General features: G+C 37.5%; 1 protein-coding gene across 8 annotated transcripts in view; it reads right to left on the bottom strand.

Annotated features, from left to right (window-relative positions):
* The window catches only part of OSBPL9 (oxysterol binding protein like 9), a 169,051-nt gene that overhangs the window by 49,645 nt on the left and 92,766 nt on the right, over positions 1–26,640 (bottom strand). For 4 of the 8 annotated variants that reach the window (XM_067726131.1, XM_067726132.1, XM_067726133.1 and 1 more), the window contains exon 4: positions 19,783–19,859. In XM_067726131.1, the coding sequence (XP_067582232.1) occupies positions 19,783–19,859 (77 nt within the window). The other 4 variants (XM_067726130.1, XM_067726135.1, XM_067726136.1 and 1 more) reach the window with 4 other exon arrangements.

The following is a 26,640-nucleotide window of genomic DNA, read 5'->3' as shown; positions in this document are numbered from 1 at the left end:
CTTCAGGAAGGTATTTTCCATCTAAGTCAATGTCCTGATAATCTAAGGCTCCAAAATAGGGTCTCTATTTTCAAAATGGTAGCTATAGCTATCTTATCAACAACTGCTTAGGTACCCCAAGAATGCCAAAAAAGATAAGGCCTTTTTCCATAGTTCTAAATGAACAGTTCTAACACCATGGATTCACCACGGATGCACAGTAATTTTTTTCCCAGAATATTAGGTCCTCTGCTAGATACTTTATATTATTTATTTCATTATTATAACATACATAGTAAGGTAGATAGATATTAACCCTATTTCATAAGTGCTTTCCCAAATCCTCCAGCTGGGTTTTTTTTAAATTGAGATTTCAACCCAGCCCTTCGATTTCAAATCCATTACACTTCTCTATTAAATCACAATGATATTTGAAAAGAATTCATGGCATAAGAGACTAAAATTTAATCTAAAAAATGCCTGAAGGAGCCCAGTATACCAAAAATGAACACCAGCTTTAAGGTCAGACTGATCTAGTTTTAAATCCTGAATCTGCAAGTCCCTAACTAATTACCTACATGATCTGGCCAAGTTACCTTCTCTACATCCTTTTCCTTATCCAGGGATGAACACAATAATAAACCACTCAAAGTTGTTGGATAGATGAAATGAAAGAATATGCATAAAGTAACACAGTAGTGGGTGTTCTATTTCCTCTCCACAATGTGGAATTGAAAATAACCAGGATTCACCACTGTATCCAAGTCCCTAAACTAGTGCCTAACGGACAGAAAAGGTCCTCAATGAATATTTGATGGATTAAAAACAAAATGAATTAACAACTAGGTAATACACAAAACATACGCAATTTTAATAGAGAAGTATAATCAAGAAAAGGATACAAGCGTAGGTTAAACTGTATTTAACATTCCTTTAAAAAAGGAATACAAACAGTAAGCTGATGAACTCAAGAAAATAAATAGTAATAAAAAAGGTATGAAGAACAAACAAGTGATAAAATACAGTCTTGCAAAACAGATCAAAAACAAAATTCCCTATAAGATGTTCAGAAAAGTATCAGGTATTATGCCTGAACCACAAAAGGTAAACTGTACTCAATTATTACCTTGGTACCAAAGAGTCAAACAATATAAAGAAAGCCCCCCTTTTCCATAAAATAATCTGATTTTTGAAAATCCGTTAGTTCTTTGAAAAATAAAATTGTTTTTACCTTTAAATTTACAAAGAAAATAGCTTCTCTTAAAACAAAAAACAACACAAATCTGAATTGCTCATATACTTGGGACAGAAAACAGCTGCCTTGTCAAACAGGAATCAGGTACAGACATGGGTGCCAAAATTCCTTAGCTTTATTATAACTCTTAGCACAACTGCTTACTCTTCGTGATCTCTCTTCATCTAATACTGGCAGCGTTAGGTAACCTTTTGACTTACAGAACAAAACACTTATATTGATTCCATAAAGTGATTTGGCTACTCAAACAACTGCACAGGCAAGGTTTGGGATTTTGTACCGTTTTCCTCTATTTAACTCACTGACAGCTTGTCTTTCCAAATGACTCTCCCAATTTATTCAGTAAAGTCACATGGAGCTTCCCTGGTGGTGCAGTGGTTAAGAATCCACCTGCCAAGGCTGGGGACATGGGTTCGAGCCCTGGCCTGGGAGGATACCACATGCCGCGGAGCAAGTAGGCCCATGCATCACAACTACTGAGCCGGCACTCTACAGCCCGTGAGCCACACTACTGAGCCCACGTGCCACAACTACTGAAGCCAGCGCGCCTAGAGCCCGTGCTCCGCAACGAGAGGCCACCACAATGAGAAGCCCACGCACTGTAACAAAGTAGCCCCCGCTCACCACAACTAGAGAAAGCCCCATGCGCAGCAACGAAGACCCAACGCAACCAAAAATAAATACATAATAAATATAAAAAATATTGAAGTCATACGAAAAGTTATTGCCAAAAGTAAATAAAACAAACAAAAACCTGAAGTTTGTAAACTGCGTGACCATTACCTAGTTTGTCTGGGATATCCCTAGTTATGTCTGTTGTATCAACAAAATTATTAGCAGCCTCCTTCACTCTCAAAGTGCCCCAGTTTGGACAATATATGTTCTCTCTCTCTATAAAGGTTGTAACTAGCATTTTAGAGATATAAAAGTCTGGAAGGCATACAGGATTGCCTCGAGATTTCAGAATGCAGCAAATTACTTTAAAAAAAATCTAAACTGAAATAGTTTACAGCCTCTGAATGTAGAAAGCAAATTACAAAAGTAAAATAAACACCAGAATTCACGTCAATTAATAGTGGTTGAGGGCATACCTTATTCTAGATAAATAGAGACATGAACAATAAAGAAGTTACATTTTGAAAAGTTATTTTATTCACACACATGCACGGCACACACACACACACCTGAAATAAAACACATGAAACAAAACACATGAGATGCAGATGTTATTCCTAGGGAGTGCAATTGAGAAAGAGGGGCATTTAAGACAGGGACTCTTAATTTTTACTTTATACATTCATAACGTCTGATTTTTAAAAGTATCTATTTACTTAAATTCAAAAACTTTATGTAAAAGGATTCAGAAACTGTGCAGGTTATAAATATGATTCAAAAATTTTATAACTGTTTTAGCTTGCAAAATCATCAGCATTATTATTTTAAAATTATCTACCAAACCCTAAAATGACTTGAGAGAGTAAATTTGGCAATGCTGAAGCTGCTCAGATACACCTTTCCAAGCAAAATAAAATACAGCATAAAAAGCTTATAACATTATTTACAGATAAAGTACAAACTAGCAAAAACAAAAAACAAAAAACCCATGCACTTGAAAATTAGCAATCACCGCTATACTGGAATAAATGCTGAGAAGAAAAATGGCCAGTAAAACAAAGTAGAATACCTAATTTTCTTCCCACATCCTTCCTGCCAATTCCATGGTCATGAGTCAACATTCAAAAAAGCAAACTCATAAAAAACAAAAACACCTATTACATGACCCCCCCCAACAAAGCACTGTTTGACCATGTGGTTTCGGCAATCAGCCAAAGCTTTTCTTTTTCATATACTGGTGGGTCAGGCTACTGACAGTATCTTTTTTAAAATTAAAAGTCTTGGGTTAAGTCATTGCAGGATCTTAAATAAGCTCTGAGCTGCTTACTAGAGGGGATGCAAAAAATACATTCTTCCCCTTCCCAACCTCAGATTACTGCCTGTCATTCAGCTTCACAGCATTTTTTTTTTAAACGTCTTTACTGGAGTGTAATTGCTTTACAATGGTGTGTTAGTTTCTGCTGTATAACAAAGTGAATCAGCTATACGTATACATATATCCCCATATTTCCTCCCTCCTGTGTCTCCCTCCCACCCTCCCCATCCCACCCCTCTAGGTGGTCACAAAGCACTGAGCTGATCTCCCTGTGCTATGCGGCTTCTTCCCACTAGCTAGCTATTTTACATTTGGTAGTGTATATATGTCCATGACACTCTCTCACTTCGTCCCAGCTTACCCCTCCCCCTCCCCGTGTCCTCAAGTCCATTCTCTACATCTGCATCTTTATTCCTGTCCTGCCACTAGGTTCACCAGGACTTTTTTTTTTTAAGATTCCATATATATGTGTTAGCATATGGTATTTGTTTTTCTCTTTCTGACTTACTTCACTCTGTATGACAGACTCTAGGTCCATCCACCTCACTACAAATAACTCAGTTTCGTTTCTTTTTATGGCTGAGTAATATTCCATTGTATATACGTGCCACACCTTCTTTATCCATTCATCTGTCCATGGACACCTAGGTTGCTTCCATGTCCTGGCTATTGCAAATAGTGCTGCAGTGAACATTGTGGTACATGACTCTTCCTGAATTATGGTTTTCTCAGGGTATATGCCCAGTAGTGGGATTGCTGGGTCATATGGTAATTCTATTTTTAGTTTTTAAAGGAACCTCCATACTGTTCTCCATAGTGGCTAGATCAATTTACATTCCCACCAACAGTGCAAGAGGGTTCCCTTTTCTCCACATCTTCTCCAGCACTTATTGTTTGTAGATTGTTTGATGATGGCCATTCTGACCGGTGTGAGGTGAGGTGACACCTCGTTGTGGTTTTGATTTACATTTCTCTAATGATTAGTGATGTTGAGCATCCTTTCATGTGTTTGTTGGCAATCTGTATATCTTCTTTGGAGAAATGTCTATTTAGGTCTTCAGCCCATTTTTGGATTGGGTTGTTTGTTTTTTTGATACTGAGCTGCATGAGCTGCCTGTATATTTTGGAGATTAATCCTCTGTTAGTTGCTTCATTTGCAAATATTTTCTCCCATTCTGAGGGTTGTCTTTTGGTCTTGTTTATGGTTTCCTTTGCTGTGCAAAAGCTTTTAAGTTTCATTAGGTCCCATTTGTTAATTTTTGTCCTTATTTCCATTTCTCTAGGAGGTGGGTCAAAGCTTCACAGCATTTTGAAAAGCAAAAACTCTCACTGTTTTCAAGAGTCCACCAAAAACGGAAGTTTTAGAAAGTTTTATGCAAATCTGCTCTACATATAATGAGGGAAAAAATCACATTAAACACATGAATTCTTAAGCTTAATGTTTTAATAGTTCAAGTTTTGAAATAACTGCAGAATTCTCATACTCATTCATAATACCTGAACATTTGATTACGAAATGTTTTCACAAAGAAAACCTAATATATTCCTCTAACAAAACTGGATCTCTCTACGTAGGAAAATATAACAAACTGAAAATGAAACATCCAAGGGAAGTTAAATGATAAGCTAGTCAGGCCAACAGACAATCAGTACTAAATGGCTTATTTCTCACACAAAACAACCAAACAAAATAGAACAAAAACAACAACCCTGAATTGGAAAGAACAGATTCTGTAACTGGTTTGGCATTTATCCCTTAAAAATCATATATGCTGAAGCAGTTTTTGTATATCTAATTTTAGCTGCCAGTGAACATCAAACAGAAGGAAACAGGTTGTTTTTGCTAAGGCTGTTAAAAGTGCAGTACAAAATTACCCTGATTTACCCTGATTACCCTAATTGTTGTCAGAAATCTATCAAAATGGTCTAAAATATGATTAGAATATATGCCCGACAGGACAGGACTCTTTTTGTTCTCTACTGTATCCTCCAGGCTAGTGTTTGTTTTCTAGCAAATGCTCGATAAAATTTTTGTAAATGAATGAAGAAATTCTGAAATGTACCTACCTGTTAGGATTTAAACATAAAAAAAAACAATCAAATAAGTTCTTACAGATTATAAACCAGAGTGCTCAGGAAAAAAATCACAAATAACATTTAATTATTCTTAATGATTTATTATATTACAAGTATGGATGCTGAAAATTTTTAAGGCTAATTGAAAGTTTTTAAGAAAAGAGAAATTGAACAGGAGGAAAGACATTGTACCACCCAGGCAGTACAAGAAGCAAGACCAGCTGAACAACTGAAACAAACTTCTAGAAACTCATTCTCTCCCGCCAAGTCTCATGAGCACAGTTTTATACATACTACTCTGGGCTTAGAATTCAGTGTTACAGTAATGGTTTATTCACTGGGTGTTTTTTACGACTATGACAACATTGTGCTGGATGCTTTGGACATGCCAAGATGAAGCAGATACAGATCACACCCTAAGCGTTTCAAACGTGTAGCAGGAGATAAAATCTGTCTACAAATAACTGATTCAAGCATGGTAGATTAAGTGTTATGAGAAAGATACTAAGAGATTCAAAGGAGAAAGTTAAGGGGATGAAAAAAGCTTCACAGAGGTAGCATTTTAGAGTGCAGGATTCTGACAGTAATGGGGAGGGGGAAATTATTAACAGTAGTGGGCAAGGGAGGGAAACATCATAATCAGATGGGATTTTTGAACTCTTTAACCAAGTGACTAGAGAAATGAGGGCAGGGTTAAGGAAACTAACAAGGGATGCTGAGGTACCCAAGAATTAGGAACAGCAAGAAGCCTTCACCACTCCCAAGCCTGAAGGAACAAGGAGCGAAACAATGTAAATCGAAGTAGGCTCAAAGGACACTCTAGTTGTAACCACTGCTACAAATGCATGGAAGCAGAGAAAGAGGACTAAATACCCCAAAGCTTCTCTCTTTTCTTCCTTCTATCTTCCATCCTCCCATTGGCTAAACCCTACGAGAAGCCAGAGGATAAAGAACTCCAGATGACACAGGCTGTAAAGGTCAGCCTCCTGAAGCAGGGAGTAGAGAGGGGCATAGAATGAATCTGCAGGAAAATGGAGAATAACCAGAAAAGCTATCTTCCCAGACTCAGGAACCAGTATATAAGCACAAAGAGAGACTGGAAAGCACAAGGAATCCAAATAAGGAATGATATTCTCTTGGAGAAGTATGTAAGATGCTATTTTTCAGATCTGGGTACTGAATCTGAAAGGAAACCAAAATTAGTGCCTGAACTGAAAAAATTACTGGGACTTGGAGAGTGAGGTGAGCAGTGAATGAATAGCAGCATCAGAGTAGCACTCCAGTTCTCTCTAGAGCTAATAAAAGAGCAAGAATCATAGGCTGTAGTCCTAGTTATTCTAATCTCTAACTGTGTGACCTTGGCCAAGTCATTTGTCTTCTCTGAAACTGTTTTCTCCATTATAAAAATAGGTAGAAGCCGAATTAAAACTTTAAGATCCCTTCCAGTTCTCAGATTCTGTGAAGCCAGTATATCCAGGTAAATGACCATATTCACCAGGTGAGTAAATACCTCATCATACTGGAAAAACCTGGGGTCCACTTACTTTCTAAAAAAATTAATTTCATTTAAATAAAGACAATAAGAACTTACAGGTTGTAACTGCAGCCAGGTCCTCCACCATAGGACAATAAATGTTAAAACAGAAGCAAAAATTTAGTGTAACCTTGAAACTGAATGAGGAAGACTAATGCAACCAGATTTAAAAACATGCTCTGGAATGCAGAGAATGCAAAGAAACAACCAAGTAAGCAGAATAACTTGGTTGAAGTGGCACAGTTCAGAAAAAACAAAATTAGCTGCTCAAGTCAATACAGCAAAGAAGCAAAGTTCTTAAAGGTGTTTCCAGAAATAAATGAACTCCAGTGTGGAAAGGGCTACAAGTATCTCCCCTGTCCCACAACACACACAGAGCAACCATTACCTTTCCTTCATAACACAAATATTCACTTAACATCTGTTATGTGCCAGGGACTATCAATGCCTTCAAAGGACATCTTTAAGGACAATACAGATAATAGCAATTATAATTAATCATTACCTAATCTTCTGGAATGAGATCAGATTTCACCCCTTCTAAGCAGTCTCCCTGACTTCTCTAGCCAGCAACATGCTTTTTCCTATGAAACTAACTACTACAGAACCAATTTGTGCCGGTACTGCTGCAAGTATTCTTTCAACTATATCAGAAGTCATGTAGGTTGGGGGAGGAGGACTTTGCCTGGAAATCTGCTCACCATTTGTAACATTATTTCTAAACATTTTCTCCAGTCCTGTCTCTCAGGTGTGACAGCAACCAGGGAGCTTGGTGACTTAGCAAACATTTCTAACTCACAGGGATAAACCCAGCTCCAGTACACTGAGCCAAAGGTTGCACACTTAGGACACGATTAAGCCACATATTCTGATCATTTAATGAGGATCCCCTAAGCACCCACAATGTACCAAGCACTGGACTAGGGGCAAAGGCCCTAGGAATAAAGGAGGTTAGAGTCTAATCCAAGAATCAGATATGTGCACAAAAATTTATAGTACAGAAGTATGAACAAAGTGCTGTAGTAGCACATGAAGGACAATAGTAATTCTAACTTTCTCTGCCTGAAGGAAGGAAGACATCAAAGAAAAAGTAACATGCAAACGGTATGTCAAAGGAAGAAGTGGAGATTTATCACTTGATTGAATGCTAAGCAATTATAATTCTAATCAAGAGGGAAAGGCTGTGACTGGACCAAGAGCTATGAGAGGCTATGCCATGTTCCAAATGGTTAACAGCTCACAGTGCTAGAGTAGATGCCTCGGGTAGGCTGCCCGCAGCTGAGTCCACACTCAAGAGCAATAAATTAGGACCAGATTGTGAAGGGCCTTAAAGAACATTCCCAGCATCTGTGCTTTGGCAAGGGGGAGCCAAAACAGATTTTAAGCACAGCAGTAACTCAGTGGGATCTGACTGTGGATAAAGAGTATGGGTAGAGGGAGTCTAGAGACAAGGAGACTAGTTAGGTTTTGCAAAAGTCTAGGTGAGATGATGACGGCCTGAATTAAAGCATTATCAGGTGGAAAAAAGAGGCCAAATCCAAGAGACATTACTAAGGCAAATTTAACAGGACCTGGTGACCGGACATGGAAAATAAGGGAGATGGAAAATGGCTTTAAATGACTAATTGCCTGTGTGTGGTGGAACTACAATTAATTAAAATACTTCGGGAGAGGTACTTGGCTTAAACACATTTTCAGCTATTCTACTATTCTTTCAAACATAATATTTGTTTAAACCTTTACTGGAAAATCTTCCTAAATATAATTTTAGGCCAAGTACATTATAGTACACATAAAAACTGTCTTTTTCTATAGAATCCCCATAAACATCAGTTCTTACTCAACACTATAAAGTTTAGATACTGATAGAACTCAATATATCCTAAGGGACATCTTAGAATTTCCTTTTTAGAATAAAAGCCTGATATCCTTTGTCTCAAGCAATAGACTGCAAACTATGCAAATGCCTGATTCTCCAATCAGCAGAATATGGTTGTATCACAATGCTCTTTACTGGCTGAACCAAACTTATCAACTGGGGATGGTTCAGTGGTTAGATTATTACTGAATCCAATCTTTACACACTAAAGGGAAAAAACACCCAAAACCAGCTAGGACTTTGGAAACATCAAAATGGATGTGACCAACAGTCACTGCAGTCTAATATTTACTGACGGGCACTTCAAGTAAAATGTCATCTTTGTCAAAACCAAACTCAGGACACTTTGAAAACAGATCCAGCTTCTCTGCTATCTTTCTAATTTCCCATTTAAGTTCTCCAGACTAAAAGTCTGATTTTTAGTGGTTTTTATCTTCCCTGGGCTAGGAAAGGTAATAGGTATTTAATTTAAGTTGCTGGCGTACACAAAAAGTGAAAAAAAACTTTTTAAATTTTAAGTAAATGAGAGATGTTAACACTATTCATTAAAGAGCTTTATCACAAACTCAGTTCAATAAAGGCAATGTTCTGAGAGATGACTCACAGTGGATGAGAATTTCCAACTTAAAGTTCTCTACAAAAACTATCAAAACTGCAACTACTATTTTAAGATCTCTCCCACCTTCTCCACTCAAAACTAGGAGAAATAATTACTTGATTTCTTTTTGATTTCCTGAACACAGATAAAAGTAAACGGTTTAATCAACAAGCAAAGCCAAATGTTAACTTCAAATTAGCAAAAATTAGTTTTCTTGATCAATACATCTCTCGCTCTTTCATAACAAAAATACTTGTGAAGTGTAGTAGGAATGCAGCGAAAAATGCATGATTCAAACATACTTCCTGGTCTATTGCTTATATTCAACCTTCCATAACCAAGCTTACTGAGAACTTAAACCCTTCCCTGCAGTTTTTACGAGAACCCCCCCTACAACTATTCCAAAGTTTTCACGATTTTTGCACAAGCTACCCAAAAAGCATAAAACCACCTGCCTCCCCCCTCTCCATACTCACACTCACAAATAATAGCACCCATAATTATTACACACAAAAATACTGGGCCAGACAAGAACACAGAGCCAAAACTGAAACAACAGAAAATGTTTGGCTCGCAACTAGAAATTCTATTAATGGGCAACTGGTCAAAATTAGGCTTTCACATTAAGAGAAAGTTTAACTCTTACGTTTAGTATCTTGAGACAGCTTTCGAAAGGAAAACAGAGTTCCACGAAAATGAATCGAAAAAGGGGAAGCGATTCTCTCCAGGCTGGTTTGGTGGCGAATGACCTCTCAGGGGTACAGAATTAGGCCCCTAGCCTCTGCCTCCAACCATCCCGGCGGAGGAAGTGAGGAGAGTCCCAGAGAAGAGAGGGCTCGGGCGGCCACGTCGTCCTACTCACCCCAGGGCGCGGCGGGAAGGAGGCAGGGAGAGAACGACATTCGCGCCCACGGCCCGGGCAGGCAGCAGAGTCCCTGGGGACTCAGGGGTGGGAGCCGGCCCCTCTCCCAGACCCTCCGGGTCTACTCACTCCGCAAGCAGCCGTCAAGAAAGCCATTCGCCAAGGCCCCCGCCCTGTGTGCCTCCAGGGGAGGGAGCCGAGGGCTGCTTCCGGGCACCCCCTCTTCTCCTCCCTCCGCCGGATCACCGGGCTGACGCGCAGTCGGTCCGGTCAGCTTCAGCCGGTCCCCCGGGACAGCCCCTCTTCCCCTACTCCTGCCCCAGGCCTAGGGGCCGCCCCGATTGGCTGGCCCTGTAGCCTCTTGGCAAAGAGACCCCTGGCGATTGGCCATGGGCCACCTGCTGAAAAGGAGGTGAGTGGCCGACGATTGGCGGTTAGGCCAATTTTGGGGTGGAGAGGCGGGAGGGGCCTGCCGCGGCGGGCGAGCATCCGGAGAGCCCGGCTCCCCTGCCGCCTCCTCGCTGAGCCCAGGGCTCATCCCGGGGCCCGAACCTGCTCCCACGCCCGGAGCTGTGCCTCGGGACACGCGGCCGCCCCGGCACGCCAGTGCAGCCCGCAGGAAAGGAAGCTCGTGGCTCGAGGGAGCTCAGCTAGGCTTCGAGGCTTCGGCCCCGGAGATTCCCATAGGGTGGCGACTGGGGAAGGACCCGGTCGCAGAGGTAAACGTGCTACACCTACACCCACCCGCTGCTAGCTCGACATCCAATATTTTGACAGCTGTGCAGCCAAGTTTCATCTGGATAACTGCTTTTGCTTACTTCCGAAAAGTTGTTTGTGTCACGAGGCGGGGGAGGAGGAGATACTATATCAATAAACAAAAGCAGGGGTGCCTGTTTTATTTTATTAATCCAGGGAAACACTAGGCTTGCTGTTGTGACACAGCTCCATAAGGAATGTAGGTGGCTTGTGAAGATGCTTCAGGAATCCAAATGGCATAACTTCAAATTAGATGGAAAGTTCGGACTTCGAGGACCTCAGCAGAGAACCATCCAAAATGCAGGAAATCCCAGACGTAAATAAATGACTGACTTACTGACCTGGAGAACAATTACCTTCTGCTTTTACTATTTTTTCCTTATGGTTATTTATATACCTGTAATTCTACTAAACTAAGCATCTAATTAATTTTTGTAGCTCTACTGGTAGCCCCTACAACTAGCACATTGTACACTGCACAAAAGGCTCAATAGATGCTTGCTGCACTGTGTTAAAGAGCCCTTAAGTTTTGTTTTATGCAAATTTTTTCAAAACGTCCAATACCAAATGCACTCTCTTCTTCCCGCACCCCCTTCCTCAAAAGCCAGGTCCTCTTCCAGTCCTCCCTGTATCAGTAAATGAAAACCACTACCATCCACTCGATATGCGAACCATAAACCTGGCAGTCCTTGACACTTTCCTCATTCCACATTGAATCCATCACCACGTTCTGCCATTTTTACCTCCTGAATACAATCTCAGTTCTACCTCTCTCCATCACCACCACTCAATCACAGGTCCCAGCCTCTTGAAACAATCTCCTTAGTAAAGTATTCCTGCTTCTTAAAGCTTCTCCAATTCATCCTCAACACTATGGCCACAGTAGTTGGTTTCCAAAACCAAAGTCATGACTCCCATCTCACCCCACCCCGCCCCATTAAAGAACTTCAACTGCCTTCCATTGTGTTTAGGATACAACTCAGCATTCAGCAATGGTGTGCAAGGTTTAGCCCTACCTGCCCCTCGCTCCATCTTAACACCTTCCACTCCCTCATTTTCTGCACTCCACACAATGGCCTTTTTCATGTTTCTTCAATTTGCCTTGGACCTTCCAACCTCAGGGCCTTGGCACATGGCCCCTGTGGTTACTTTGTCTTTTACACTGTCCCCTTGAAACTAATCCCCACCCTTCACTTTTTTTAAAAAATATTTATTTATTTGGTTGTGCCGGGTCTTAGTTGCGGCAGGCGGGTTCCTTAGTTGCGGCATGCGAGCTCTTCGTTGCGGCATGTGGGATCTAGTTCCCTGAACAGGGATCGAACCCGGGGCCTAGGCATTGGGAGCTCGGAGTCTTAACCACTTCACCACCAGGGAAATCCTAATCCCCACCCTTCACTTAATTTACTTCTACTCATCATCATTTCCTCGCTGCCTATGTGAATTCTTCCTATTTTATGCTCTCATAGCCCATGCAACGCTCCTTTATAAAACTTATTACAGCTCCAGTAAGTCCCCTACATACGAACGAGTTCCGTTCCGAGAACGTGTTTGCAAGTCCAATTTGTTCGTAAGTCCAACAAAGTTGGCCTAGGTACCCAAATAACACAATCTGCTATATAGCACTGTACTGTAATAGGTTTATAATATTTTTCACACAAATAATACATAAAAAACAAACACAAAAAATAAAGAAAACATTTTTAATCTTACAGTACAGTAACTTGAAAAGTACAGTAGTACAGTACAACAGCTGGCATACAGGGGCTGGCATCGAGCGAACAGGCAAGAAGAGTTACTGACTGGAGGAGGGAGAGGAGCTGGGAGATGGTAGAGCTGAAGGACCATCAGCAATAGGAGACAGAGGGTAAACTGCGATTTCACTCATGACTGATGTTGATGGAATGCACGTTTGCATCTTTGAAAGTCTGCAACTTGAAGGTTTTCTATCTGTCTGCATACTTCTTTAATGTTTTATGCTCACCACTAGACTGTAAGAGGTAAAGAGGCAAGGATCTATCTGATTTTGTTCATCAAAGCCTCAATTTAGCCAAATGCCTGGCACATATTAGGTGCTCAATAATGGATTTCCTACGGTAACAGAGTCTGAAAATAAACATCAATTCTATGATAAGCATCAATTAAACTATAAGCAGTGATGGAGAAAAATACATTAATTTTGCCAGATGGACAAGGTCAATGTCTAAGAACCTCCACTAATACCCTTTACAGTTTTCCTTTAATATCTGCTTTTCTAGCAGTTAATTTTGTGCCAGAGCAGCTCAGAGGGCTTAATTCAATATTGGCTGATCAAACAGTTCTCCAGGCCAAGGGGCAAAAAAGCCTACACCTCTAATTCTGTCTATATATTGTACTAATTGACCCTGTAAGAGACATAATACTAATTTATGTAATTCCTGATTACCAGTTCTTTCATGTGATTTTCATGTGTTCTTTCTCACTCCATAACAAGACAGAAAGACCCATAGGGTCATCAAGGACTTTGTACTTAACAGTACACACCAGGACTTCCCTGGTGGCACAGTGGTTAAGAATCCGCCTGCCAATGCAGGCAACATGGTTCGAACACAGTTTCGATCCCTGGTCCGGGAAGATCCCATATGCTGTGGAGCAACTGAGCCCCATGCGCCACAACTACTGAACCTGAGCTGTAGAGCCCACGAGCCACAATTACTGAGCCCATGTGCCACAACTACTGCAGCCCGCATGCCTAGAGCCTGTGCTCCGCAGCAAAGTAAAGCCACCACAATGAGAAGCCCACACACCGCAACAAAGAGTAGCCCCCGCTCACCGCAGCTAGAGAAAGCCCACACACAGCAACGAAGACCCAATGCAGCCAAAAAATAAATAAATTTATTCAAAAAAAGACACAGTACATACCAAAATATCAGATTTTTTTAAGTGTCCTCCAAATCTTCCATCATCATCATCATCATCATCATCATCATCATCATCACGGGTCAGTAGCTTCAAAATCTAAGGCACTATCATTTTTGACAGTGTAAATTGTTAAGTCCTAGTAAAAATTTAGTGGAACCAATTATAATTAGGGTTTCTTTTGATAGATGTAAGTGTTAAAACTGGTGTAATGGCAATAGAGAATATGACTTATGACAGTCTCTTAATAATATAGCTACAGTCCAGAGTCTACCTTTTCAGTTTCATATTAGAGATAACTGTGTTATAGACATATAATTCTCATTTTCCTAGTCCTAGTGTAAAGTGAGTGTGCACAAAAGATGTAGCATTTAAAATGAAAAGTAATTAAACAATACAAGGCAACATACCCATTTTATCCCAAAAAACTATAGGACTTCTAACCAAATTTGTGTTGGAAAAAACTCAAATTTATGTTTAAAAACACTCAAGTGTTTTTAAAGAAATCTACAAGTTGTTTAGAAGAAAATTAAGTGACCAATGCCTTAAAGTCATATATGACAACTGATTTCCAACCCATGTATCAAAGGGGTCTTCAATACTTTTCAAACTACATAACTAAAGCTACTAAGCGATTAAATTAAATTACTTAATTTCTTTTGTTGTTCAAGAAAAGAATGGAATATAGTGATTAAGAAGCATAAAAAACATCATTGGGGACTTCCCTGGTGGCGCAGTGGTTAGGAATCCACCTGCCAATGCAGGGGATGCAGGTTCGAGCCCTGGTCTGGGAAGATCCCACATATGTGGAGCAACTAAACCCGTGCTCTACAACTACTGAGCCTGTGCTCTAAAGCCCGCAAGCCATAAATACGGAGCCCACGTGCCACAACTACTGAAGCCCGCACACCTAGAGCCCGTGCTCTGCAATGAGAGAAGCCACCTCAATGAGAAGCCCGCGCACCGCCATGAAGAGTAGTCTCCACTCACCGTGTGCAGCAACGAAGACACAACACAGCCAAAAATAAAATAAAATATAAATAAATTTATTTTAAAAAAATCATCATGTTGTATACTTTAAACTTATACAGTGATCTATGTCAAATTATCCTCAATAAACCTGGAGGAAAAGATTGAAAAACAAATACAAAACAAGAAAAACTTAAAAAAAAAAAACCGCACACCTCCAAATTTCCCTCTTGCTGCATCTCACAAAAAAATGTATAAAACACAATCTGAGAAAAATCAAAACATTAAGGTTCAGGGTGAGGGGGGATCTTTAAAAATGACAGGAAGTCTATTGACTAAAAAATAGGCCAACTTTACCTATAGCTATTAAGATGAAAAGAGCATTTTAACTATACAGAATTTATGTACTACTTTCAAAAATATTATTTCTGCTAGAGAGTCCAGTAATGTTTACCTATAAATCACATTCTACTCTTATGTCATTTTAGAGATAGATGACAAATACTTTTGATTACAGTAGACGAAAAGCAGCAGCAAAAATAGGGGAAAAAAACGCATAGTGTCCCTAGGAATTTGCCTAGCAACTTAGGCCCAATGATTAGAGCAGACAACATTAAAGGACAGCTCTTGGAAGCAGGATATGTAGCTCCACTATTTTGTCTGACCAGTACCCAGAAGTCTCAAAATTAAAGTCAGCCAATAAATTTTCACATAGAAAATTTAGCCAGATGGAATAAATATACCATTTGGCATACAGCAGAAGCAGTCCCTAACTTGTGATCAGGACCACCATGTTCCAGAAGTTTCTATATAAATTATTTGCAATTCATAATGCATTATGAAACAAACAAACAAAAAAATATTTGGTTCAAGGTTAGGAATGAATACCCTCTACACAACCCCACAATGATTATGATAGTGTACTGCTTATTCATCACTGTATCTTTAGCATCTCCTCACACAGAGACTGGCATGTATTAACTGCTTAATAAATGTCTAATGAATGACTGAAATGCCAGGTACTACACTACAAATATAGCAGTATACACAGCTAAAAAGGTTGAAAATGGGTAGTCTAACAAGGAAAACAGAGAAAGCAGAGGGGCAGAAGGCTAATGTTTTTCTATTATAAGCCTTTTAGTACCATTCAATTTTTAAATTATATGAGAAAGGTGCTATTGCCCTAATTTTTACAGTTAAATTCTGCATTGGTCACTTAACTTTCTTCTGAAACAATTTACAGGTTTCATTAAAACCACGTGAGTTGCCAAAACTGGTTAGAAGTACAGAGCTCATTGCCACAAGATGGATAAAACGGCTTTGTATTGTGTGATTACTCTTCATTTTAAATGCTCCAGCTTTTAGGCACACTAACTTTACATTAGGATTAGGATGTTAACAAACTGGAACTCTATGTTTTTCTCTAAAGAAGGGGTGTAGGAAAAACTATTGCTTTTATTTTATATACTCCTACATAGCTAAATTTTTTTTGGAACATGACTTACTTATGACATTACTGTAGTTTTTTAAAAATTCAATTCCCATGATTTTTATTTTCTTCTTTATACTAGGCTGAGCTCCATAAAGACAAGGACAATATGTCATTTATTCACAATTATATCCTCTACAACTAGTATAGTGCATGGAACACATAAGTGTCTGATAAATATTTACCAAATAAATAACTTTTCTGTATTCTCTATATGTTCTGAATTGAGCATGAACTATTTTTTTTTAAGTTTTAAACTTTATTTTTATAAAGAGAAGGCAGGAAAATATAAGTTCTAAAAGTTTTCCATAAAAACACAGTTAAAATAAATTTTTGGCAGTTAAAGGAATAATCTTTAGCATCTATAAAATTGGATCATTTGTTTTTAGTTGTTTCCCAAGAGTTCAAGATAGACAGGCCACCACTATTACAACAAAATTTATTTAAAAAAAGGAATCCTTGAATCCTAAATTCCAATTTAGGAGCCAGAAATTTGTCTGCCCTCAGTAACAGCAACAACATTGGCAACATTCCTTAGCGGAATTTTCCTTTGTTGTAGGGACCCCAAGTAACTGGCTACTTCATACCATTTTACCTGTGGAAGAAGTGACACATCTACATTGCAATCACTTCCTTTGGGAAACAAAGGGCTTCAAGGGAGAAAAACAAAACACATCTATTTTCCTACATGATACAAAAATAAAATCTAATGAGGCCAGGAAAAACAATACATCTCAAAGTTCTCAATAAAGAGCAATATAAAAGCAATCTATACATCATGTGTTTGTTCATTAATTCCTTCAATTATTTCTTTATTTAACTATCATTTATCGAGCACCATTTAGAATGCCATTGAGAGCACCATTGAGAATGTACAGGGGGTGGGAATGGTAAGAGTAGTAGTTGCATTAGTAATGGCTTAAAATTTGCCAAGTTATTACTATAGCTAGGCATTATTTCAGCAAATTTACATTTAACTCATTTAATCATCAAAACAACCCTGTAAATTAGGTACTTTTATTATCTTCATTTTATAGATGAGGACATTGGAACTCAGAGTAATGTCAAGAATAAGTGGTGGCACTGGGATACAAACCAAGACATTCTGGTTCCAGAGTCAAGTCCTTCACCATACTTCACCATCTCTGGGAAGAAAATCTTTACTTTTTTTTGCCAATCAAATCAACATTTAATTACATACTTCTAAATGTCCCATCTTCTGCATGTATTAACTTTAAAAAATATATATATAAAAATAACTCTTTTTATTACATGTATTTTAAAATATCAAAGCTATCAGAGTCTGACTTCCCATTTTACTACATGTATTTTAAAATATCAAAGCTATCAGAGTCTAAGACTTCCCAAAATTATCTTTTTCTTCTTGTTATTCCCAAAGATATGTAAATTCTCTTCAAAGCAAAAGTTCATATATTCCCAAACTGGATCAAATTAAGTACCTGACCTTAAGGAGTCTGCATCCTAACCGACGAGGTGGGAATTATATATACTCTAAAGGATAACAAAAAGAATATGGTAAGGATTCAGTGAACTGTGCAATGAGTAACATTCAAAGGAAAGAGATCACTGAGTTTGGGGGGTGGGGGAGGAGGGGTAGGTCAGGGGAAGAGGTCAGTTCTGAACTGGGCTTTGAAGAAAAGAGGCAGAATGCAAAGGCAGAGTGGAGGCAGATGGCATTACAGAGAGACAGAGCATCATGTACAAGAATGTAGAGACCAGAAATGAAAGGATGTGTTCAGAGGAAAGCAAGTAAAGGGCAGCACTCTAGTAGGTTTATGTAGGGGTACAGTGGTGGAAATGTCTAGAAAGGCAGTCTGAGAATAGATCACATAGAGACTTGAATATCAGTCTAACCAACTGTGGAGGGAATCTCATCTGCCACATTCAGTCTAATCTGAATCTTAATATACTTATCTTCTTACTGGATCACAAATTTGCTAAAATGATGCTAGTCATTTATAAAACTGCCTAAATTAAAAAGAAACTTATGGGGCTTCCCTGCTGGCGCAGTGGTTGAGAGTCCGCCTGCCGATGAAGGGGACGCGGGTTTGTGCCCCAGTCGGGGAAGATCCCACATGCCGCGGAGCAGCTGGGCCCGTGAGCCATGGCTGCTGAGCCTGCGCGTCCAGAGCCTGTGCTCCACAACAGGAGAGGCCACAACAGTGAGAGGCCCACGTACCGCAAAAAAAAAAAAAAAAAAAAAAAAAAAAAGGAAACTTATGAAGAAATTCATTAAAAAGAATTCATAGAGATTCTTCATAGAAATTATGAAGTTGCTTTTAAAAAGCATAGCTCACAAAAAAAAAAAAAGCATAGCTCACAGAGTAACTTACAGATCTCCTAGTTCAACTCCATATTCATTTCTTACAGTCTCTTCATAACAACTTCCTCATGTAATGTTTTTTAAGCCTCTGTTTGAATAACTTTCAAAGTGATGGGGAGTTCGCTATAGGATCTGGGATGTCCTATACTAACTTGTCTAATCAAGACAATTCCTGGGCAAGTTAAGTAGAGATAAAGGACTATAAAACATCAGCTTTCTAGGATTCAATCCTGTAAATCAAAATAAAATAAAATCCTCTCTATATGCCACAATACAAGCTCTTTCAGTGGAGAATAAACATAGAAAACTATCTTTAGTATGGTAGAGTAGACATTTGTTGTTTTTGTTATCTAGGATCTTTTTTTCCCTAGTCCGACTTTGCTTGGGGGCAAGGGGGTTGGGGGAACCACCTTCTACTCTATAAGCTACGTATTTCTAATGAAGCAGATAACATCCCATTTCCAGAGGAAGAACATACAGCTATGAAATTGTGATTGGTCAGGACCAGGAAAGTGATTGAAGCTGAGGTATCAGCACTAATCCTCTTAATCCAGAAAGAGCAATAGCCTCCTATAGATTTGGAGTTCCACCAATGGAAGGCTGAAATTGCTGCAACCATCTTACTACCACAAAGGGAGAACTTATCTAAAAATGAAGCCAACCCCGAAGAACTAAGACCTAGAAATAGAGATGAGGGATCTTGGTCCTCATGACATTGTTTAAATGCCTACTTCAAACCACACCCAAGCTAGATGTGCTTTTTTCTTTTAAACCAGTTTGGGTTTTTTCTTTCACTTTCATCCCTAAGAGTACTACCCAACACACATGGTAACTGCCAAATCCTATAACAAGAAAAGTAGGTTAACTTCTCAGCACTTATCTATTATTGTGCATTATTATATAATTTGGCTATACCAATAACCAACTATAGATACTAAATTTTAAAAATGAACTTGGCACATTTTAATTTTAACATAGCATTTCACTTTCAACATTGCCTTGCACTGTCTTGTTTCTAGACAAAAATCAGTATTTTAAGCAGAAGAAAATGACTATAACTTTACTATATATTATAACACTGTAAAGGCAAAAATAAACAACTCAGAAATTAAAAGTTTTCCTTACATCCTATCAGTTATTTAAAAAAAAAAAAAAGAAAACAGCAACCAAAAAAAGACCCTAATGAACTATCCAGAAGCCATGTAAAGACTCTTACTTGAAGCTGAAGAGTATGTCGAAGAATAGTTTCTTCTAAGGCATGGATCCACTTCTCTCGCTCATCAGCATCACGAGCTGGAATAAAAGTTTATAAAAATTAAAACCTTAATTTCTACAATATATCTCCATATTTAGAAGCAAAAATTTTAAACCATGATGCTAATAGAAAAGGTTTCTGGTTGTGCCATTTCCTCAATAGATTTATCTTTCTATCCTTTCCAAAAATACAGCCATTTATATCAAAGGGAATAAATGTGTTCAATAATAGCAGGCTACCTTCCCACTGAGAATAATCAGAAAAGCTAAAATAATTATTAAAAATAACTGTTTTGAAGGCATCAGAAAACAACAAGGTAGTAAAGAATTAACAGGCCAAAATCTAGGAAAAGACAAACATCTAGAAGATGGTATATAGGGCCACTTTCCTCCTGGAGGCATTGTACATTCCAGGAGAGAAGTTGTAGATTGAGCAATTTCTTAAAAGCCTTGTCAGTATGTGTGGGCAGGGGGCATATGGGAACTCTCAATTCTTCTGTGAACTTAAAACTACTCTAAAAAATAAACTCTATTAAAAGAAAAAAAAGTCTTATCAGGCCAAAAATTGGAGACCAGGGCCCACCAAGAGTGGTGGCTCTGGCAAATAGCTCAAGTTTTGATTGGGACCTCAAAGGGCTGCACCTTGGAATTAAGAATAAAACAATTAAAATAATTGCTCAGTCATGTGGGTGGCCAGAAAAATCTTGATGCCTGAAATGGGTTAAAACTCCCCCAGGTTTTTAGTGACTCTAAGCACCTAGCTAGCAAAAGCAAATGAAAGTCTTTTCTGTAGAAAGATAACATAATCTCAGCTGCCAAATTATTTCTAAAAACAATTTTAAATACAATGTCTAGCACATAAGCAAAGATAACCAAAGATATACAAGGAGACAAGCACACATAAATGAGAATCACATGACAATAGAAACAGAAGAACAAGAGCTCCAGATAGCTGAACAAACAATCCCGCACTTTAAAACTAACTATGCTTAATACATTCAACAAAAGACTGGAAACTTTGACAGAGACTTAGAAACCATTTTATAAATGATATACATTTTTTAAATAATTGAATATAAATTGTAAAATTGAAAAACATAATAAGCAAAATTAAGAACTCAATGGATGAGTCTTACAGCAGATTAAATCAACTAAGAAACCGTGAGAGAACTGGAAGAGAGATCAGAAGAAACTCTTCAGAACAAAAGACAATGAGTCAAAGAGATAGAAAATATAGAAGAAAGGGAGAGCAACATAGAGAGTAAGAGGGTGTAATGTGCATGTGATTGGAATACCAAAAAGAGACAAAAGAGAGAATGGAATAGAAACACTATCTGGCTAAGAATTTTTCAAAACAGATGAAAGACATTAAGCCACAGATTTCAGAAGTCCTAAGAATTCTAAGCAGAATAAATCAAAAACAAACAAACAAAACCCCACAGATAGGCACATCCCAGCAAAACTTACTGCAAACCAAAGATAGAGGAAATATCTTAAAAATAGTTGCGGTGGAGGTGGGGGGTGGGGAACAGAGAGAGAAAGGAGGACAGATTACTTTCAAAAAAGCAACAATTAAATTGTCCTAGGTCACAAAAGAAACAGTGGGGACCGGAAGACAAGACAGTACTATACTTAATGGCTAAAAGAAAATAACTTCCAATCTAGAATTTAATGAAAAATACCTTTCAGGAATTAAGATGAAATAAAGTCATTTTCAGACAAACAAAAATCAGAGAATTTGTCATCAGCATATATTTATTAAAGAAAATTTGTAAAGGTATTCTCCATGCATAGAGAATAATGTCTAATGGAAAGTGGTAGAAGCAGGAAAAATGTAGAGTAACAAAAATGATAAGTACATGAGTAAAACTAAGTGAATATTGACTACATAAAATGATAATATCTTGTGAGGTTTTAAATAAATGCATACAAAATTAAATGCAAAACAACTGCAAATAGACTGGGAAAGGGGAAATGGAGTTAAAGAATTCTAAGGTTCTTACATTGTTTGGAAAGAAAATTACCAACTAACATTTGATTTTGACAACTGAAGGATTTTGTCATAATTTTTAGAGTAATCACTGAAAGGGTTTTTTTTTTAAGTGTTTAACTTCCAAAATAATAAAATTTTACAATTCAATAATAAAAAATAATCCAATAATTGACAAAAAGGAGAAAAAAGAAACAAAATATGTAAGACAAAAAGGAAAGATGGTAAAATGGTAAATTTTTAAGCCTAAAAACATCAATAATTAAATTAAATGTAAATGAACTAAATGCTCCAACTAAAAAAGAAAGGTTTTTAAACAAGATTTTATATGATGCTTACAAGAGATACTTATTAAATATAAGGGTACAGAAGTATTGAAAATAAGAGTATAGAAAAAGATATACCATAGAAACACTAACTCCCAAAAGGTGATGTTATTTAAATCACATAAAATAGACATTATCACAAAAAGTCTTCAAGAGGCTCACTTTGTAAATACAAGTGTTCAATTAATCAGGAAGATATAAATTTATATGTAACTAAAATAACATGAAATATATACATACATGTTTTTAACACATCTCTCTTATTAACCAATAGATCAAGCAGACAGAAAAATAAGTAAGAACCTAGAAGATCTGAACAATTCCTGATGAATAAACTTGATCCAATGGGCATATATAGAACTCTGTGCACACAAAGTGTAAAAGAGACGTTCTTTTCTAGCACACACAGACTATTTCAAAAAACTGACCACATAATGTACCCTAAAGAAGTCTTAACAAATTTCAAAGGAGTTAAATCACACACAGTATATTAACAGTGAAAATGTAAGCTAGAAATCAGCTATAAGAATATAAATTAGAAAATACTCAGGTATTTGGAAAAAAGTTTTTAAAAACCACTAAATAATCTATTGGTCAAAGAAAAATATCTCACTAGAAATCAGAAAATATTTGAAACTGCATAAATGAAAACATGACATATTGAAAACTGTTGGATGCAGTTTAAAGCAGTGCATAAAGCGAAATTTATAGCCTTAAATGCATACATTTAGAAAAGCAAAAAGGTTGAAATAACAGGAAATTAAATTCGAAATAAGTAGAAAGGAAATGATAAGGAACATAAATCAATCAAGTAGAGAGCAAACAATAAGATAGATCAATAAAGCCTAAAGTTGGTTACCTGAAATAACTAATGAAATTGATGAACTTCTAGCAAGACTGATAGGAGGAGGTGACTCAGGTCATTAACATCATGAATGAGAAAGAGGACATCACAATAGATGCACACTTTCAGAAGTTTATAAGAGAATGTTATGAATAACTCCATGATGATAGAAATGAAAATTTTAATTAAATGGAAAATTTTCTTTACAGCCTACCAAAACTTCCACAAGAAGAAATTTTAAAATTTGGATAGTTCTGTAACTATTAGATAAGACCACAGGAAAGTGCCCTTGGTAGAACAAAAATACTCTATATAAAAATAATTGAAAAATCATCCCACTAAGAAAACTCCAGGCCCAGAAAGTTTCACCAGAGCACTCTGTCAAACATTTAAGGAAGAAATAATGCCAATCTAACACAAAATATTCCAGAGAATCGAAAAAGAAGAATACTCCCCAGCTCTTGTAAGGTCAACATAACTTGGATATTAACCTGACAAGACTATTATGAGAGAAAAGAATTTAAGGCAATTCTAATGCAATAAAATACATGCAAAAGTCCTTTATAAAACTGTAATACGTCAAGTCGAAGTTCAGTGTATTCCAGAAATACAAGGTTGGTTGAGTATGCAAAAAATCAAGCAACATCCAACAATATAAAAATACACATGAACAAGGTTATTCACTGTAGCATTGCTTATAATTACAAAATATTGGAAAGAGCCTCAATACTCAGACAGAGGAAGGTGGTTGAATAAACCATGGAGTACAATGCAGGTGTAAAAAAGAGAACAAGGAAGATCACTTTTGAGTGATTTTTCAGATACACTATTAAATGAAAAAAAGAAGAAAGAGGAGGATATAAGAAAATATACATGCATCTGCTTGTTTGTGCAAAATAAATAGAAGAAGGATGAACTATAAACTAAAGAGACTGGTTACCTACAAAGCACAGTGGGAAAGGATGGAAATCAGGGAAAACAGGAATGAGTTAGTAGGGATACAGAGGTAGCAACACTGCTCTGAATTTATTGTTTTGTATATACTCAGACTCTTTAGAACCATAGTAACATTTCATACATTCTCCCCCTAAGTAAATAATTTTAAATCAAACCAGGATGGAGAGGGGGAACCCAGAACAGAATATAAATAGTAACAAATTAATCTAACTGTATTACAAATGAATAAGACAATCACAAAGAAGGGTATGAGGAAGAAAAAATTAAACCCAACTAACTTTGAAAACAGTATTCTAACTAGATAATGCAAGGCTAAACCAAAACATAACCATACACAAACACTGTACAAAAACTGCACAAATACTGTAAATCTGGTTTTCATAGGAGTATAGTTTAGCAATTCTGTAACTACAAACAAGTGAATATGTTGTAGATTATGAGAACCAGGTTTCTCACCGTCCGAGGGAAAAAAATTACAAATAAGGAAAGGGAGAAGGCTAGAATGAGCCATGTGGTGTTGGACTAGAATTGGAGGTATCAATATGGACTCAGGGTTTTAGATAGTTAGACAGATACATACATACATAGGAAGTGACTGAAAAAGAATGGGGGCACGTCAAAAGGAAACAGGAGCCAACCTGAAGGAGTTCCAATAACCAAAGCCTAAAGAATGTGAGCAACAGAATAACTGATAGTACTGAATTATAATTCATAGAATAAAATAAATATCTAAGAGTGCAATATTGATATAAATAAATTACTTGAATAAGTAAATAAATAGGGAAGAAGGCACAGCTCTTTCTTCAGAAGAGTTACAATTCATAAGTATTATAGGGATGAAAGAAATTTTTAAATCACCTTTAGACAAACGCGACAGCAATAATTACTGAAGGCAAGATCCACCAATGGCATACTGATAGCTAAAAACAGTGGGCAAAAGTTTGAGGAGAAACAGGATATTAGCAGAGTCTCAAAGTTATCTCCCCCAATATATCTATCAACTATGAAGGGAAGAACAGTATTTTCATGATGGAGATGTCTGGCAGACACCACCTTAATCCAGTGATCAAGGTTAACATCACCAGTAACAAATGTCTTGATGCATACCATCCCCCCCACAATATGACCCACTGAGAAGGAAACGGCATCACTTCTGTAGTATTCTTGCCAAAAAACACATAATCTCAATCTAATCATGAGAAAACATCAGATAAACCTAAACTGAGAGACAATCTACAAAATAACTAATACTCATCAAAAATGTCAAAGTCACGAAAGACAAGAAAAGAACAAGGAACTCTCATAACTAAATGCAATATGGGATCTTAGATTGAACTCTGGAACAGAAAGGGGGCATTAGAAGGGAAAAATCAAATGAGCTCTGTGTTTTAGTTAAAAGTATTGTATCAAATGGGTCAACTCAGGACATCAGAGCCTGAGCAACACATGGAGGGCATACATCAAGCCAAGGGACAACCTGGCATGGGGTATCAAAGCCAGCAGGATGAAGAGGGAAACTATACAGTGGAAAAGTGCAGCATGGAGAGTCAGAGCCCAAGAAAGGTGAGGAAGGAGTCCACATTGTCGGGGGCGGGGTCAGCCTGGCACAAGGTTTACCAGGCTGAGTGTAATGAGGGTGACATGCACACAAGGAAGTGGGTGATGATGGGAAACTTAATTACACACAGAAGGATTGATCAAATGAGTAAATATATATAAAGAGTTTCTCACTGTTGGAAAATATTAATAGTTAGAAAAGTGATAAGGGAGAAAACCAGAATGATTTTTGTGATGTTACATTGGAAATAGAGGTATCAGTATGAACTCATGGTTTTCAATATTTATGTAAATAAATACATATGGAAATATGGACATGAATACACATTTATGTACACATGTATATTACATTCATACGTTTCCTAGCTCTGAGAGGGCCTGGGCACCATGACAGCCAACAGCAATAAGTACACCTAGCAGCAGGTATTGATTCTAAATACTATTCTCCATTAAGAGGAACTAAGGCTCCTTGGAAAAATGGTTGATTCCGGGACTAGGACAGGGAAGATAGAAAATTAGTCTGGAACATCTTTTTTGTGCCAGAAAGTAAGGAAGAAAATACTCAGAGAATGATAGGAACATGTCAAGAGAACACAGAAGTCAGCTTAAAGAAAATCCTACGGGCCAAATCAAGGACAATTTGAGCATTAAAATAAATAATGATAGTAAAGAATTATAATCCATTAAGTAAAACAGGAAACCATGAGTTACTACTGATACACATAAATTGAAAGTTTGTTGAGGAATGGGATTCAGCATAGCTTCAAAATACCTCCCCACAAAATATTAAGAAGGGAAAAAGACAAAATTTAACAACAAAAGCCTGGCAGATACCATCTCAATCAGGTTATCACAGTAAATGTCATCAGTTATGGGACAAATTAAAATTCTGTGATAAAAACACAGAATCACTTCTGTGATATTCGGGCCAGATATATAATCTGAATCATGAAGAAACATCAGGAAAAAACAAAGTGAGCGACATTCTACAAAATAATTAGCCTATAATCTTTAAAAGTGTCAAGGACATAAAAGTCAAGGAAAGACTGAGGAACTGTTCCAGACTGAAGGAGACTACAGAGACATGACAGCTAAATGCAAAATGTGATTCTGAACCAGATTCTCTTTCTATAAAGGACATTATTG

The sequence above is a fragment of the Pseudorca crassidens genome, chromosome 2 (assembly GCF_039906515.1).
Source record: "Pseudorca crassidens isolate mPseCra1 chromosome 2, mPseCra1.hap1, whole genome shotgun sequence".
Lineage (NCBI taxonomy): Eukaryota > Metazoa > Chordata > Mammalia > Artiodactyla > Delphinidae > Pseudorca > Pseudorca crassidens.
Note: the sequence above shows the minus strand (reverse complement) of the source record. Positions and strands in the feature narration are given on the sequence as shown.